The sequence below is a fragment of the Vidua chalybeata genome, chromosome 29 (genome assembly GCF_026979565.1).
Source record: "Vidua chalybeata isolate OUT-0048 chromosome 29, bVidCha1 merged haplotype, whole genome shotgun sequence".
Taxonomy (NCBI): domain Eukaryota; kingdom Metazoa; phylum Chordata; class Aves; order Passeriformes; family Viduidae; genus Vidua; species Vidua chalybeata.
Window position 1 is genome coordinate 914017 of NC_071558.1, and position 15639 is coordinate 929655.

Sequence of the window (15639 nt, forward strand, 5' to 3'; positions counted from 1 at the left end):
AGGCCGGGGGGTCCCCAGGTGTCCCCCCCATATCCGCAGGGATCGGGCTGGGGTCTCCCAGCTGCCCCACGCACCCCGGAACCGCTGGGGCTAAGGGTCGGGGGTGACCCCAAACCCGGGAGGCTGGGCCGGACCACCCCAGGACACCCCAAACCCGGGGGGCTCGGCCGGACCCCCCCAGGACACCCCAAACCCGGGCCGGACACAGGACCCGGACCCCATTTTTTTTCGGGGAGGGGTTTATGGGCTTCAGAATCCTCCCCCAAACCCCAAAACAAGGTGGGAGCAGCTGGGCTGTGCCCCCACCGTGGGCTGAGACCCCTTGGGGGCAATTCTGGGGGGCTGAGAACCCACGCCGGGGGGTGGGACAGGAGGTGGGGGCTCAACCCTCATGGCCCCCAAGAAACGGGGATTCTTCCCCAAAAAACGCCTCAAAAAAGGGGGGCCCTCCTCAAAAAACGCCCCTCCCCCAAAAAAGCGCATCCTCATCCCAAATCCCCCCGGCCTGCGGGGGGGTCGCTGAGCGTCGGGGGGGTCCCCGGAGTTCGGGGGTTCTCTGGGCGTCGGGGGCGGTGGTCCCGGGAGTGCGGGGGGGGTCCCCGGGTGTCCCCCCCCGCCCCAAACAATGGCCCCGCGGCGGCGCCGGGAGCGCGCAGCGCAGACAATGGGCGGGAGCGGGGGCGGGGGGGCTCCGGGGCCGGGGGCGGGGGGGCTCCGGGGGGAGCCGGGGTTTCCTCCGCCTCCTCCTCCTCTTCCTCCTCCTCCTCCTCCTCCTCCTCCTCCTCCTCCTCCTCCTCCCCTCCTCCTCCGCCGCCGCCGCCGCCGCCGCCGCCGGGGTTTCGGTGCGGGGGGACGCGCACAAAGGTGCGGCGGCGATGGTGAGTGCGGGGGGAACGGGGGGGGGGGTTCGGGCCGCTCCCGGGGGCATCCCGGGATGCCGAACCGGCCCCGGGGCTGGGAGGGGAGCGGGGCCGCGCCGGGGCCGCGCCGGGCGCGCTCCCTGCGGGAAGGGCCCCGGGAGCCGCGGCTTTTCCTGGGCTGGCGGCGGCTGCGAGAGCCCCGAGCCCGGCGCTGGGGCCGGGGGGTCCCGGCTGGGGAGGGGGCGGTGAGACCCCCCGGGACCCCCTCGGGGACACTCTCGGGGACCCCGCCGGGGCTGCGGGGCTCCGCTGGAGCCTCCTCGGGGCGCGGTGCGACCCCCGGGACCCGCTGAACCCCCCCGGCGGCGGCGGCGGCGCGGCGGCCTCGGAGCGCTTTGTGCCCATCCTGGGGGCACCTGCGGGGCGTCCCCGCGGTGTCCCCGGTGTGTCCCCGGTGTCCCCGTTACCCTCGGGGTGTCCCCGGTGTGTTCCCCCATCACCTGCGTGGTGTCCCCGGGGTATTCCCGGTGTCCCCGTCACACTCGGGGTGTCCCCCGGTGTCCTCGGCGTGTCCCCCGGTGTCCTCGGGGTGTCCCCCCGGTGTCCCCAGTGTGTCCCCCCCATCACCTGCGGGGTGTCCCCCGTGTCCCCGTCACCTGCGGGGTGATCCCGGGGTGTCCCCCCGCTGTCCCCATCCCCTCGCCGCTGCCCGGGCGCGGCGGGACCGTCCCGGGGGTCCCTGGGGCGGGGTGTCCCCCGTGTCCCCCTCTCTCCCCCGTGTCCCCCCCCGTGTCCCCCGCTGTCCCCCAGCATCCGCCGCTGTCCCCAGGCCCTGCCCGGTGTCCCGGAGGTCCCTGGGCCGGGCGTGCCCGGTGCCCCCCGGCTCCGGGACAGCCCCGGCCGGATCCCGAGCCGGTTCCCCGCCCTGGAGCCCCGGGGAGTTCCCGGAGCCCGGCCGGGGATGATTTTTTCCTTTGGGATCCTTTCCCCCCCCTCCCCGCGGGCGGAGGTGAAAACGCAACAGAACAACAAAAAGAAATCAAAACACACCCAAAAAAAAAAGAAAGGAGATTTCGGAATCATTCAGGTTTCCTCCTGGGAGAGAAGATCTTCTCCGGCTCCATCCCAGAAATTCGAGGGTCGGGCTGGGAGTCAGACGGGATCCCGAGGATTTTCCAGGGGCTTTGTGAAGCTCGGATGATTTAATTAATGAACAATCAACAATTAACAGGCGGGGGCCGGAGAGGGGGACCTGGGGGCGGCCGCTTGGGGGTCGAGGTCACCCCGTGTGTCCCCCCAGGATTCCAGAGGGGCTGGGGACATCCCAGCCTTTGGAATGATCCCATGGGACGGTTCCTTGTTTTTCCCTGGCTCCCGGCAGACAATGGGGCCGGAGGGAGCAGCCCCGAGGTCGCAGATCCGGCTTCATTCGGGATTTGGGATGAGTTTTCCAAGCGCCGCGGAGCTTTTATGGATTTATTGTCCAGCCGGGATGCTCGGGAAGAGGATCCTGGGAAGGGATTTGAGAATTCCCGGCTCAGAATTCCGGTCAGCACTGCCCCAAATCCACGGAGTTTCAGCCCTGCTGCCCTGCAGGATCCCTGGATGTGGATGAAAACAACCCAGCGTTCTGGATCCCGCCCGCATCCCATCCCTGCGCCACTTTTCCGGCATCCAGGATATGGATAATGGACTGGGGGCATCCCAAAGGATCAGGAGCTGCTGGAGAAGAGTTCTCACGGATCCAAAACCCCAACCCTGAGCGATCCAGGGGTGCTTTTGGGGCAGGAATTTCGGATTTTGGGGTTTCTCCTGGAGAAAATGTCAGAATTCCGAGCGAGGACGCGGATTTCTGGGATCGTCCTTCCCAAATCCCATGGAGCCACCAGGAAGCGGCTTTGGGGTGTCCTTGGGATTGTTGGAAAGGACGGGGAGCTGGGATTTCTCCAGGGACTCCTGAGCACGCCCCAGGAATTTGGGATGGGGGAATTTAGAGATGTGGAGTGGGAATTCCAGCATCCCCAGGAATTTTTTGCTGGGAATTTGGGATTCCAGGACCCTCCAGCTCTGGGATTCGGTTTTCCAGGTGCTGCAGTGCTCTTGGATCCTCACGGAAAAAGGGACTGGGAAGGGAAGTGGGAAATTCCATGGATGGGAACGGGGCTGGAGCAGCTGGAAAAGGGAACGGAGGATCCTGAGGGACCTGGGGGGTGATCCCAGAGAAAGGGGGAATCCAGGGGAGGATTTGGGATCTGCCAGGGGGGATTTGGGATCTGATCCCAGGGAATGGGGCAGGACAAGAGGGAACGGCCTTGAGCTGTGCCAGGGCTGGAAATTTGGGATGATTTTTCCATGGAAAAAGGGTTGGGAAGCAGCGCTCGGGGAGAGTTGGATCCCCATCCCTGGAGGGAATTCCTGGAATTCGGATGTTGATCCATCCCAGCTCGGACTCGGTGACCTCGGAGATCTTTCCCAGCCTGGACAATCCCAGGATTCTCACTCCCTTTGGAAGCACATCCCAGATTCCCAACTGGATCCTGGAGTTGGATTCTCCTTGCAAAGGAGCCTTGGGATGCTCCCACCCCATTCCCAACCCTCCCTGATTCCTCCCAGATGGAATTCCGGATCCTTCATCCACCGGATTCTCCCTCTCCAAGTGGGATTTTTCCCAGGAAAATTAATTCCCAGCTTTCCCAGAACCCCGGATCGGGAAGGAACGGATTTTCCTCTTGGAATTCTCCCTCTGGAGCCGTTGGGAAGAACCTTTTTCATCTGGAAACTCTTGGATCTATTTTTTATTTTTAATTATTTTTGCTCTTTTGGGAATATTTGAATCCCAAACGTTGGATTTGAGGTTCAAGACTTTGATCCTGAGTCCCATCCCGGGAAAAATTCCAGCCTGGACTTGAAGATGTTGGGAATGGTGAAGCCTCTCCGGCCTTGGGGGGATTTTTTGGGAGCTTTGATCATCCCTGGATTAAAAAATGGGAATTTTCCTCCTCCTCCTCTTTTGCATCCGACTCTGGCTCCCGGCGTCTCCCAGAGTCCGGGAATCCATTCCTGACTTTTCCAGGGCTGTGGAACCGGCTCTGCTGGAAAAGATTCCAAGAAAAATCCTTTTTTGTTCCTGCTGGAATGAGACAATGAGGAGCTCCTGGATCCCGGATTCCTGCTGGAATTCCCAAATTCCCTTTGGAAAACTGCTGGGATGGGGATAATACCTGGCGAACTCCTGGGTTCCTGGAAAATCCCGGATTTATTTTGGCTGAATCCACAAGCTGGGCCCAAGAGACCTCGGAATACCTGGAAAATCCCGGGATTCATGGAAAACCCCAGGATTTCTGAAAAATCCCAAATTTATCCCAGCTGATCATTCAGGATGATGATTCCCCAAAATTTTGGGATGCCTGGGGTGGGATGTGCAATCGCTTCTCCACGGTGCTCCCAAGGAATCCCCAAGCGCCGGGATTCGGGAATTGGCGCGTTTGGGAATTGGATTTGGGAACTGGTGGGATTTTGGAATTCACGGGATTTGGGAATTGGCAGGATTCTGGAAATGGATTTGGGAACTGGCGGGATTTGAGAATTGGATTTGGGAATTGGATTTGGGAACTGGATTTGGGAACAGGCGGAATTTGGGAATTGGTGGGATTTGGGAATTGGATTTGGGAATTGGATTTGGGAACTGGCGGGATTTGGGAATTGGTGGGATTTGGGAATTGGTGGGATTTGGGAACTGGATTTGGGAATTGGATTTGGGAACTGGCAGAATTTGGGAATTGGTGGGATTTGGGAACTGGATTTGGGAATTGGATTTGGGAACTGGCAGAATTTGGGAATTGGTAGGATTTGGGAATTGAATTTGGGAACTGGCAGGATTTGGAAATTGGTGGGATTTGGGAACTGGATTTGGGAATTGTCAGGATTCGGGAATTGGTGGGATTTGGGAATTGGCGGGATTTGGGAACTGGATTTGGGAATTGGATTTGAGAACTGGCAGAATTTGGGAATTGGTGGGATTTGGGAATTGGCAGGATTTGGGAACTGGATTTGGGAATTGGATTTGTGAACTGGCAGAATTTGGGAATTGGTGGGATTTGGGAATTGGTGGGATTTGGGAACTGGATTTGGGAATTGGATTTGAGAACTGGCAGAATTTGGGAATTGGTGGGATTTGGGAATTGGTGGGATTTGGGAATTGGATTTGGGAATTGGCAGGGTTCAGGAAGTGGCAGGGTTCGGGAATTGGATTTGGATATTGAATTTGGGAACTGGCGGGATTTGGGAATTACCGGGGTTCAGGAATTTGGGAAAAGCTCCCGAATTCCCGTTGTTTGGCTCTCGCAGCTCCAGGGCGGCCCCCCCGTGCCGTGAGCAGCCCCCCATGCCCGGCCCGTGTCCGATGCCGGCCCCTCCGGAGGCTCCGGACGCTCCAAAGGCCTCGGTGAGCGCCGGGACGGAGCCGCCGCCGCCAGAGCCGCCCGGTGAGTGAGCCCGGGACAGCTCCTGCTGGGATAACTGGGGATACTGGGACAGGATCCATCCATTACTGGGGTTACTGGGACATACTGGGACAGGATCCATCCATTACTGGGGTTACTGGGACATACTGGGACAGGATCCATCCCATTACTGGGGATACTGGGACATACTGGGACAGGATCCATCCCATTACTGGGGATACTGGGACATACTGGGACAGGATCCATCCCATTACTGGGGATACTGGGACATACTGGGACAGGATCCATCCATTACTGGGGTTACTGGGACGGGATCCACCCATTACTGGGGATACTGGGATGGGATCCATCCATTACTGGGGTTACTGGGATGGGATCAACCCATTACTGGGGATACTGGGACATACTGGGGCCCCCAGTATCCATCTCTTACTGGGGCTACTGGAACCCCCAGTCCGTGGCTCTTACTGGGGTTACTGGGCCGTATTGGGAAGGATCCAGCCCTTACTGGGGTTACTGGGACGGGATCCATCCATTACTGGGCTTACTGGGCCATACTGGGACCCCCAGTGTCTCCCGGCCCCATTCCCGTCTCCCGGACAACGGCGGGAGCGGGGAAAGGCCTCGGTTTCCATGGAGATCCGTGTGGGATCATCCGGAATTCCGGACAAAGGAATTTTTTTCGCCTCCTTGACCCCTTCTCCCCCTTTCCCGGGGCCTTGGAAAAGGGGCCCGAGGGTTTTTTGGGGTTGATTTGGTGGGAATGGGATTTCCATGGGAACCAGGAAGTTGGGACAGCTCCCAGAGGCAGCTGGGGCCTCCCAAACTGCGGGACTGGGGTGTCCAGATTCCCCCAAAACCCTCGGGAAAAGGCTTGGCGGGATCACCCCAGCGGAATCCAGCATTCCCAGATTCCCAAGGGGGAGGAAGCCCCAGATCCTAAATTCCCTCTCCCCTCCCGACCCCAAATCCCCTTTCCCTGCCCATCCCAAATTCCCTCCCGACCCCAAATCCCCTTTCCCTGCCCATCCCAAATTCCCTCCCGACCCCAAATCCCCCTTCCCTGCCCATCCCAAATTCCCTCCAGACACCAAATCCCCCTTCCCTGCCCATCCCAAATTCCCTCCCGACCCCAAATCCCCTTTCCCTGCCCATCCCAAATTCCCTCTCCCCTCCCGACCCCAAATCCCCTTTCCCTGCCCATCCCAAATTCCCTCTCCCCTCCTGACCCCAAATTCCCTTTCCCTGCCCATCCCAAATTCCCTCTCCCCTCCCGACCCCAAATTCCCTTTCCCGGCCCCATTTCCCATTTGGGATGCAGGGTCGGGAGGGGCTCTGGGACCCTTCCCCCCTTACTGGGCCATACTGGGCCGAACTGGGCCGGCCCCAGTGACGCCCCCGGCTGTCCCCGCAGGTGGGCGCGTCCTTTTCTCCTGAGCGAGGCCACCCCAAGGTGACAAAATTGAGCCCCTCAAGGTCACGGTCGACTTCCTGAAGGTGCCCCTGGGCCTGAAGAAGCCCCCGCTGAAGGAGGCCCTGGCCGCTCTCCCGGGAAAACCCAAATCCCACATCCTGGAGCGGCACAAAGCCCGGCGCTCCGACGCCATGGATAACGAGTCGCAGTATTCCGGATATTCCTACAAATCCGGCCACTCCCGCAGCTCCCGCAAGCACAGGTGAGGCAACCCGGATTCCCCATCCCCACATTTTGTGGGTGCCCCCCTCCCGGTGGGTGTCCCAACCCCACTTTTCCCCCCTTTTTCCCCCCATTTTTCCCACTTTTCCCGCTTTTCCCAGGGATCGGCGGGAGCGGCACCGCTCCAAAAGCCGGGATGGGACGCGCGGGGACAAATCGGTGACGATCCAAGCGCCGGGAGAGCCTTTGCTGGACAACGAATCCACGCGGGGGGACGAGAGGGTGAGCGGGGAAAGGGCTGGAACCCCGAGGGTGGGATCCCAGCGGGCTCCGGGAGCTTCCCGGCGGAATTTCCCGGCGGAGCGGTCCGGCCGGTCGGGCCGGTCCCGGGAAAACGAGAAAACGAGAAAATGAAAGGAGACACGGCGGCTCCGGCGGCGCCTCGGGAAAAGCCAGGGCTGGAAAACGCCCCCGGGATACAATCCCGACAGAGCCAAACCTCGAAGATTTGCCCCAAATTCCCGCCCGGATGGAACAGGGGAGGCTGTCCCACCCCTGGTGTCCCTCGTTCCTGAATTCTGGAATTCCTCCGGGCTCCGCGGAGCCCGACCCCGGCCTTTCATCCTCTCCCAGTCCGCCCACGCCGGCGGCTCCGGCGCTTTTCATGTTCCCTCTCCGGCGGCTTTTCCTGGGAATGGGGCTCCTGAAGCCGCCCTTCCCGTCCCGCTGGAAAGCCCCAGGCTCTGCTTTGCCCTTTGGAATGAAATTCATGGAGCCCTGGAATTGGTTGGAAGGAGCCTTGAGGATCATCCCATGGGCAGGGACGCCTCCCACTATCCCAGGGTGCTCCGAGCTGGGATTGGGCACTTCCAGGGGTGGGGGATCCGTGGAAAAACCTGTGCCAGGCGCCCTCACAGGGAGGAATTTCTCGGTTTTCCGGCAGAAATTTGTGGGGAAAGTTCTGAAACAGAAAAATAATCCCAAATTCCAGTAATGTCCAAGTGCCCAAAAGCAGGATGAGGGAAAGACACCCACGGAGTGTGGGAAGGAATCCAGCTGGGAAGGAATCCAGGATTTTTGGCACCTCTCTGGCTGGGAGAGTGGGTTCTGGAGCAGGGAAGGGCCTGTCCGGAGCCATTCCCGACAATTCCTGACAATTCCCAACAATTCCCAACCATTCCCAGCCTTGCCGGCGCGGGCAGCGGTGCGGGGGCGTGCCGGGCATGTTCCTTCTGGCCCTGCCAGCCGGGGGGGTTTGCCAGGAAATCCGGGAGCTTCCCCATCCCAAAGCTGCTCCTGCCGGAGCCGGAGCTTTCCCAGAGGGAAAATTCCCAGCGGAATCGCCGCTCTCGCAGTCCCAGGCTGAGGTTCTGCCACCCTGAGGAGGGCGATGGCTCCGGGGAGCGCTCCCGGCGTGGAGGTGGGATGGGGGTTTGGGAACGTCCCTCTGGGATTGCAGGAATGTGGGGCCACCCCTCGGAATGTGCCCTGTGTCCTCCCCAGGGTGACGGCGGGGACACTCCTGGCTCGGAGGTGTCGCGGGTGGGAGGTGCTGGAGGGGGGTTTGGAGCAGGGAATGCTCCTCTGGGAATGAAGGAGTTCGGGAACCACCCCTTGGAATGTCCCCTGTCCCTGTCACCTCCCCAGGGTGACAATTCCTGGTATGGAGCCGTGGTGGGTGGGAGGTCCTGGAGGTGAGGTGGTCACCTGGGACAGGTGGGACACAGAGCCACTCCTTGAAATGTCCCCTGTCCCCTCCCCAGGACGACAACTGGGGCGAGACCACCACGGTGGTGACGGGGACGTCGGAGCACAGCATCTCCCACGATGACCTCACGCGCATCACCAAGGACATGGAGGACAGCGCCCACCTGGACTGCTCCCGCCACCTGGGCGTGGCCCTGGGCGTGGCCCTGGCGCTCCTGGCCTTCCTCACGCCCTTGGCCTTCCTCCTCCTCCCGCAGCTGCTGTGGCGGGAGGAGCTGGAGCCCTGCGGGACGCCCTGCGAGGGGCTCTTCATCTCCGTGGCCTTCAAACTCCTCATCCTCCTGCTGGGCAGCTGGGCCTTGTTCTTCCGCCGCCCCAAAGCCTTCTTCCCGCGCGTCTTCGTCTTCCGCGCCCTGCTCATGGTGCTGGTTTTCCTGCTGGTCGTGTCCTACTGGCTTTTTTACGGCGTGCGGATCTTGGACTCGCGGGACCGCAACTACCGCGGCGTGGTGCAGTTCGCCGTCTCCCTGGTGGACGCTCTGCTCTTCGTCCACTACCTGGCCGTGGTGCTGCTGGAGCTGCGGCAGCTCCAGCCCCAGTTCACGCTCAAGGCCGTGCGCTCGGCCGACGGCGCCAGCCGCTTCTACAACGTCGGCCACCTCAGGTGGGGGCGGCTCCGGTGGCGGGGTGGGCGTTCCCATGGTGGGAATGTTTTTTTGGTTTTTTTTTTTTCATGGAAAAGGTGGTGAGGGGCAGCGTGGAGAAGTTCTGAGGGAGCTGGAAGGGATCAGCCTGGAGGAAAGGGGGATCCAAGGGGATTTTGGGTTCCTCCGAGGGGGGGTTTGGGATCTGATCGCTGGGAACAGACTCAGGACAAGAGGGAACGGCCTCGAGCTGTGCCAGGGTGGGAAATTTGGGAAAATCCCTCCTGGAAAGGGCAGCCAGGCCTTGGAAGGGGCTGACCAGGGAGGGTTGGAGCGGTGTCCGAGGAATTCCTGGAGATTCCTCTCGATGACCAAGCGGGGCTCGGCCACTGCTCAGACTCGGTGATCCTGGAGCTTTTTTCTCTGGGAATTGATGGAATCATGGAACGGTTTGGGCTGGAAGGACCTTAAAGATCCATGGGCAGGGACACTTCCCACCATCCCAGGTGGCTCCAACCTGACCTTGGGCACTTCCAGGAATGGGGCAGCCACGTTTTTTCCCGGGAATTCCGTTCCAGCCCCTCCTGTCCCTCGGTGTGTGTCCCCCTCACACATTCCCTGCTCTCTCCGTGCCCCACATTCCCGGTGTTCCCCCCGCAGCATCCAGCGAGCGGCCGTGTGGATCCTGGAGAATTACTACCACGACTTCCCGGTCTACAACCCCGCCCTCCTCAACCTTCCAAAATCCGTCCTTTCCAAGAAAATGTCCGGCTTTAAGGTCTATTCCCTCGGCGAGGGTGAGATTCCCCCTTTTCCCTTGGCCTCTCCTCTCCTTCTCCTCCCGTTTCTCCATCCCCGTCCCTGTGTTCCTCTCTGGAATTTTTTTGGGGGAGCTCCGGGTGCTTTCTCCGAGCTCACCCCTGGTCCGGACGGCCCCGCAGAGAACTCCACCAACAACTCCACGGGGCAGTCGCGGGCAGTGATCGCGGCGGCGGCGCGGCGGCGCGACAACAGCCACAACGAGTTCTACTACGAGGAGGCCGAGCACGAGCGCCGGGTGCGGAAACGCCGCGCCAGGTGCGGAGAAATCTGCGGATTCCCCGCGTCGGGAACGCCGTGGTGGGCTCCTTCCAGGTTCTCCGTGGGTGGGGAGCTTCCGGGACAATCCCGGCTCATCCCAAGGGCGGTTGTTTGGATGGATCTTCAACCAAGTTGGTTGAAGCTTGGGTTCCTTCATCCATTTGAGTAAATCCCACCAGGTCCAAGATTTCCATCCCGGATCCAAGGGATTTCCATCCTCGATCCAAGGGGTTTCCCATCCCAAATCCAAGGGAGTTTCCATCCCAAATCCAAGGCAGTTTCCATCCTAAATCCACGGGGTTTTCCATCCCAAATCCAAGGGGTTTTCAATCCTAAATCCAAGGGAGTTTCCATCCCAAATCCAAGGGAGTTTCCATCCCAAATCCACAGTTTTTTCCATCCCAAATCCAAAGGGTTTTCAATCCTAAATCCACGGAGTTTCCATCCTAAATCCATGGGGTTTCCATCCCAAATCCACGGGGTTTTCCATCTCTCCCGTCAGGCTGGTGGTGGCGGTGGAAGAGGCCTTCACCCACATCAAGCGGCTGCAGGAGGAGGACCAGAAGAACCCGCGGGAGATCATGGACCCGCGCGAGGCCGCCCAGGCCATCTTCGCCTCCATGGCCCGGGCCATGCAGAAGTACCTGAGGACCACCAAGCAGCAGCCCTACCACACCATGGAGAGCATCCTGCAGCACCTGGAGTTCTGCATCACCCACGACATGACCCCCAAGGTGGGTGCGGTCGTCCGAATGGGATTTGGGTGGGTTTTATCCCATTTGGGATCGTCCCGTCTGGAAAACGAGGAGTTGGAGCGATGTGGGGTTGGGTTCTTCTCGTGGGGAACTGGGAACGGGGCTGGAGCAGCTGGAGAAGGGAATGGAGGATCCTGAGGGACCTGGGGGGGGCTCAGCCTGGAGAAAAGGGGGATCCAGGGGGAATTTGGGATCTGCCAGGGGGCATTTGGGATCTGATCCCAGGGAACAGGGACAGGACAAGAGGGAACGGCCTCGAGCTGTGCCAGGGTGGGAAATTTGGGAAAATTCCTCCTGGAAAGGCCTTGGAAGGGGCTCAGGGAGGGTTGGAGTGGCCACCCCTGGAGGTGTCCAAGGAATTCCTGGAATTCTGGGTGAGCAGGTGGGGATTGGCCTCAGCTGAGACTCCATGACCTCGGAGCTCTTTCCCAACCTGGACAATCCCAGGATCCACCCCCAAAAACCCCCAGAGCAGCACCACGGGGCCGTTTTTCCCGTCCAAAACCAAAACCTGGGCCGAGCCGCGTGGAGGTGACGTTCCCGTGTCCTTCCCCTTTCCCAAGGCCTTCCTGGAGCGGTACCTGACGGCCGGTCCCACCATCCAGTACCACAAGGACCGCTGGCTGGCCAAGCAGTGGACGCTGGTCAGCGAGGAGCCGGTGACCAACGGCCTCAAGGACGGCGTGGTCTTCGTGCTGAAGCGCCAGGACTTCAGCCTGGTGGTGTCCACCAAGAAGATCCCGTTCTTCAAGCTCTCCGAGGAGTTCGTGGACCCCAAGTCGCACAAGTTCATCATGAGGCTGCAGTCGGAGACCTCGGTGTGATGGGCCGGGATGGGACTTTTCCCGAATTCTTCCGGCTCCGAATCTCCGAATTTGGCTCCGCCGGTGCCGCCAGGCCGCGGAAAACCGGGAAAGCTGCTCCCGGCTCCAGCGCCTTGCTGGGATCATGACCACTCGTCCTTTCTTGAGGTGGCTGAGCCCCTTCTCCTCCTCCTCCTCCTACTCCTCCTCCTCATTCCCAAAACCCGGATCCGTTGGAGCCGTACCTCAAGGGCTAATTCCAAGAATTCCCAACTTCCTTCTTCACCAGCATCCTGGAGCAGCTCCAGGTCCCACAGACCTCCTGCTCCTGTCCGTTTTCTCCTGGACATCTGTCCTGGCTCTGGCCTTAAACCACTGCCCGGCCCCGGGGCTGCGTTTGGAATCCCAAGGGAATTGCTTGGGCGAGGAGAAGGATTTTGGAAGCATCTCCAGGATCCGTGGCTGCTGTGGAAAAGCTCCCGTGGTGCATCCCAGGTTTTGGGAGCGTCCTCCTCGCCTCCGCCGATGGTTTTTTAGGAAAAACGAGCGGAAATGTGGGTTTTTTTGGAGGAGTTGAAGGTTGAATTGAGATTTTGGGAGGTTTTTTTTTGGGTGGATTTTGCTGCTCCCGAGGGGATCCGTGTCCCAAATTCCAGCGGCATCTCCGTGGGGCTTCCCGGTGCCACTGGAGCCATCCTGGATCCACAACCCTGAGGAGCTCCTGGGAGAGGTCAACGAGGTCCTCAAGCGTCCCTCGAGGCGACCCCGTGGTGATCCCACGGAATTCCCATCGGGATGCAAAAAAACCGCTTTTTTTTGCCTCCTTCTGGTTTTGTTTTTAAGGTCGCAAATACCTCACGGATGGATTTGGAATTTTATTCCCTTTATTTTTTTTTTCCCCCCACTCCAGCTTCCACCTCCACCCTCGTGGGGTCGGAAGCGCCGGATTTCATTCCAGGGGAGGCGTTTTGGGGTCGGGTTTTGGGGTCGATTTTGTCCTAAGCACTAAAAAGGGGGAGTTTGGAGCCAGGAGAGGCTTCCCCAGTAAGCACCAGTAGCAAAATGGGGGGATCCATCCCCTCTACCCGAATTCCAGGAAATCCCCCCTTTTTTTTTGGGGAATTTTTGGGGGGAATTCTTTGGGGAATTTCAACTGGGAGCCCATTTTGGGGCATTTTCCTGAAAAAAAAAAAAAAGAAAGAAAAAAAAAAAAGCAGATGGATCTTCCTGGGAGGGTGGGGAATTCACAATTCCATTTGGGAATTTTGGGAGATCAAAATTCCCTTTTGTTGGTTCCGTTTTTGGGGTTGGGTTTGGATTTTGTTTTCCCGCAGAGCCGAGAGTTTTGTGCATGCGTGTAGAAAGTTGTAAAATGTCAAATTAATGGTTTTTAATATATAAAAAAAGCTTGGATTTTCCCGGATTTTTGCAGTGGATCGGAGCGTTCCGGCAGTGGTAGGAATTTTTTTCCGTTGGTGTTTGGTTGTTTTTCGGGTTTTTTGTTTTATTTTTATTTTATTTTTTTTTCATAGAGGAACTAAAATTGTACAATTTTGTTTTTTTAAGAAAATAAATCTGTTTTGACTTTTTTTTTTTTTAATTTGTTTCGGCTTAGGGGCTGTGGGGCCAAGAGTTTGGGGTTTGTGGGGTCAAGGATTTGGGGTCTACAGGGCAAGGATTTGGGATTTATGGGGCAGATTTTGGAGTTGTGTGGCAAAGAGTTTGTGGGGCCAAGGATTTGGGGTGTATGGGGTCAAGTTAGGGGGTCTGAGGGACTTGGGGGCTGTGGGGTGAAGGATTTGGGGTCCACAGGGCAAGGATTTGGGATTTATGGGGCAAAGAGTTTGGGGTTTGTGGGGCCAAGGATTTGGGGTCTGTGGGGTCAGGGATTTGGGATTTCTGAGAGCGGGGATTTGGGGTGTTTGCCGCTAAAGTTTAGGGATCTACGGGGCCAAAATTTTGGGATCTGTGGGGCCAAAAATTTGGGATTTTTGGGACTGAGGGTTTGGGGTCAATGCCCACCCCCTTTTGTGCTTACCCCACCCCCAAATCCCCCAGAACCGCCCCAAAAACGCGCGGGGAAGAACGTCAGAGGGGGCCGTGTGTCCCGGCAGAGAAATTCCGAGGATTTTTGGGATGAAATCCCACTTCTTGCACTGCTCCTCACCCAGGGGACACCGGAGGGACCTCGGGGTGGCCTCGTGTCCCCAGGGGGTCCTGGGAGCCACTGGGGCCACCCCGGGACCCTCAGGAGCCACCCGGGGGCGAGTCCGGCTGGGGACGAGGAGAGCCGGGAGTTGGGAGAGGCTGGAATTGTCCCTTTATCCCGGGAATTGTCCCTTTAATCTGGGATTTGTCCCTTTATCCCGGGAATTGTCCCTTTATCCCAGAAATTGTTCCTTTATCCCGGGAATTGTCCCTTTATCCCTGGAATTATCCATTTATTCTGAGAATTGTCCCTTTTTCCCAGGAATTGTCCCTTTATCCCGGGAATTGTCCCTTTTTCCCAGGAATTGTCCCTTTATCCCGGGAATTGTCACTTTATCCCTGGAATTATCCATTTATTCTGAGAATTGTCCCTTTTTTCCCGGGAATTGTCCCTTTATCCCGGGAATTGTCCCTTTTTCCCAGGAATTGTCCCTTTTTCCTGGGAATTGTTCCTTTGTTCTGAGAATTGTCCCTTTATCCCATGAATTGTCCTTTTCCCAAAGGAATTCCCTTTCCCCCCCCCGAATTTTCCCTTTTCCCCTGGAATTTTCCCTTCTCCCCCCCGAATTTTCCCTTTTCCCCCAGAATTTTCCCTTTTTCCCCTGGAATTTTCCCTTTCCCCCTGGAATTTTCCCTTTTCCCTGGAAATTTCCCTTTTTCCCCTGGAATTTTCCCTTTTCCTCTGGAATTTTCCCATTTCCCCTGGAATTTTCCCTTTTTCCCCAGAATTTTCCCTGTCCTCCCCGGAATTTTCCCTTTTCCCCTGGAATTTTCCCATTTCCCCTGGAATTTTCCCTTTTCCCCCTGGAATTTTCCCTGTCCTCCCGGAATTTTCCCTTTTCCCCTGGAATTTTCCCTTTTCCTCTGGAATTTTCCCATTTCCCCTGGAATTTTCCCTTTTCCCCCTGGAATTTTCCCTGTCCTCCCCGGAATTTTCCCTTTTCCCCTGGAATTTTCCCTTTTCCCCCGGAATTTTCCCTTTCCCCCTGGAATTTTCCCTTTTCCCCGGAATTTTCCCTTTTTCCCTGGAATTTCCCCTTTTTCCCCTGGAATTTCCCCTTTTTCCCCTGGAATTTTCCCTTTTTCCCCTGGAATTTTCCCTTTTCCCCCGACATTTTCCCTTTTCCCCCTGGAATTTTCCCTTTCCCCCCCGAAATTTTCCCTTTTCCCCCGAAATTTTCCCTTTTCCTGGAATTTTCCCTTTCCCCCCCCAGAATTTTCTCCATTTCCCTGGAATATTCCCTTTTCCCTGGAATTTTCTCTTTTCCCCTGGGAATTTTCTCCTTTTCCCCAGAATTTTTCCCTTTTCCCCCCGGATTTGTCCCATTTCCCTTGAATTTTCCCCTTTTCCCTGGAGCTTTCCCTTTTCCCCTTGAATTTTCCCTTTTTCCCTGGAATTTTCCCTTTTCCCTGGAATTTTCCCTTTCCACCTGGAATTTTCCCCTTTTCCCCGAAATTTTCCCTGGAATTTTCCCTTTCCCCC

General features: G+C 58.1%; 1 protein-coding gene across 1 annotated transcript; it reads left to right on the forward strand.

Annotated features, from left to right (window-relative positions):
- Positions 1–809: 809 nt before the first annotated feature.
- VANGL2 (VANGL planar cell polarity protein 2) lies at positions 810–13537 on the forward strand. Its single transcript, XM_053966806.1, has 9 exons — positions 810–878; positions 5208–5344; positions 6738–6999; positions 7121–7241; positions 8723–9330; positions 9971–10107; positions 10252–10387; positions 10893–11124; positions 11709–13537. The coding sequence occupies exons 3-9, from the start codon at positions 6929–6931 to the stop codon at positions 11967–11969; spliced, it is 1566 nt and encodes a 521-aa protein (XP_053822781.1). The 5' UTR covers positions 810–878; positions 5208–5344; positions 6738–6928; the 3' UTR covers positions 11970–13537.
- Positions 13538–15639: the final 2102 nt, after the last annotated feature.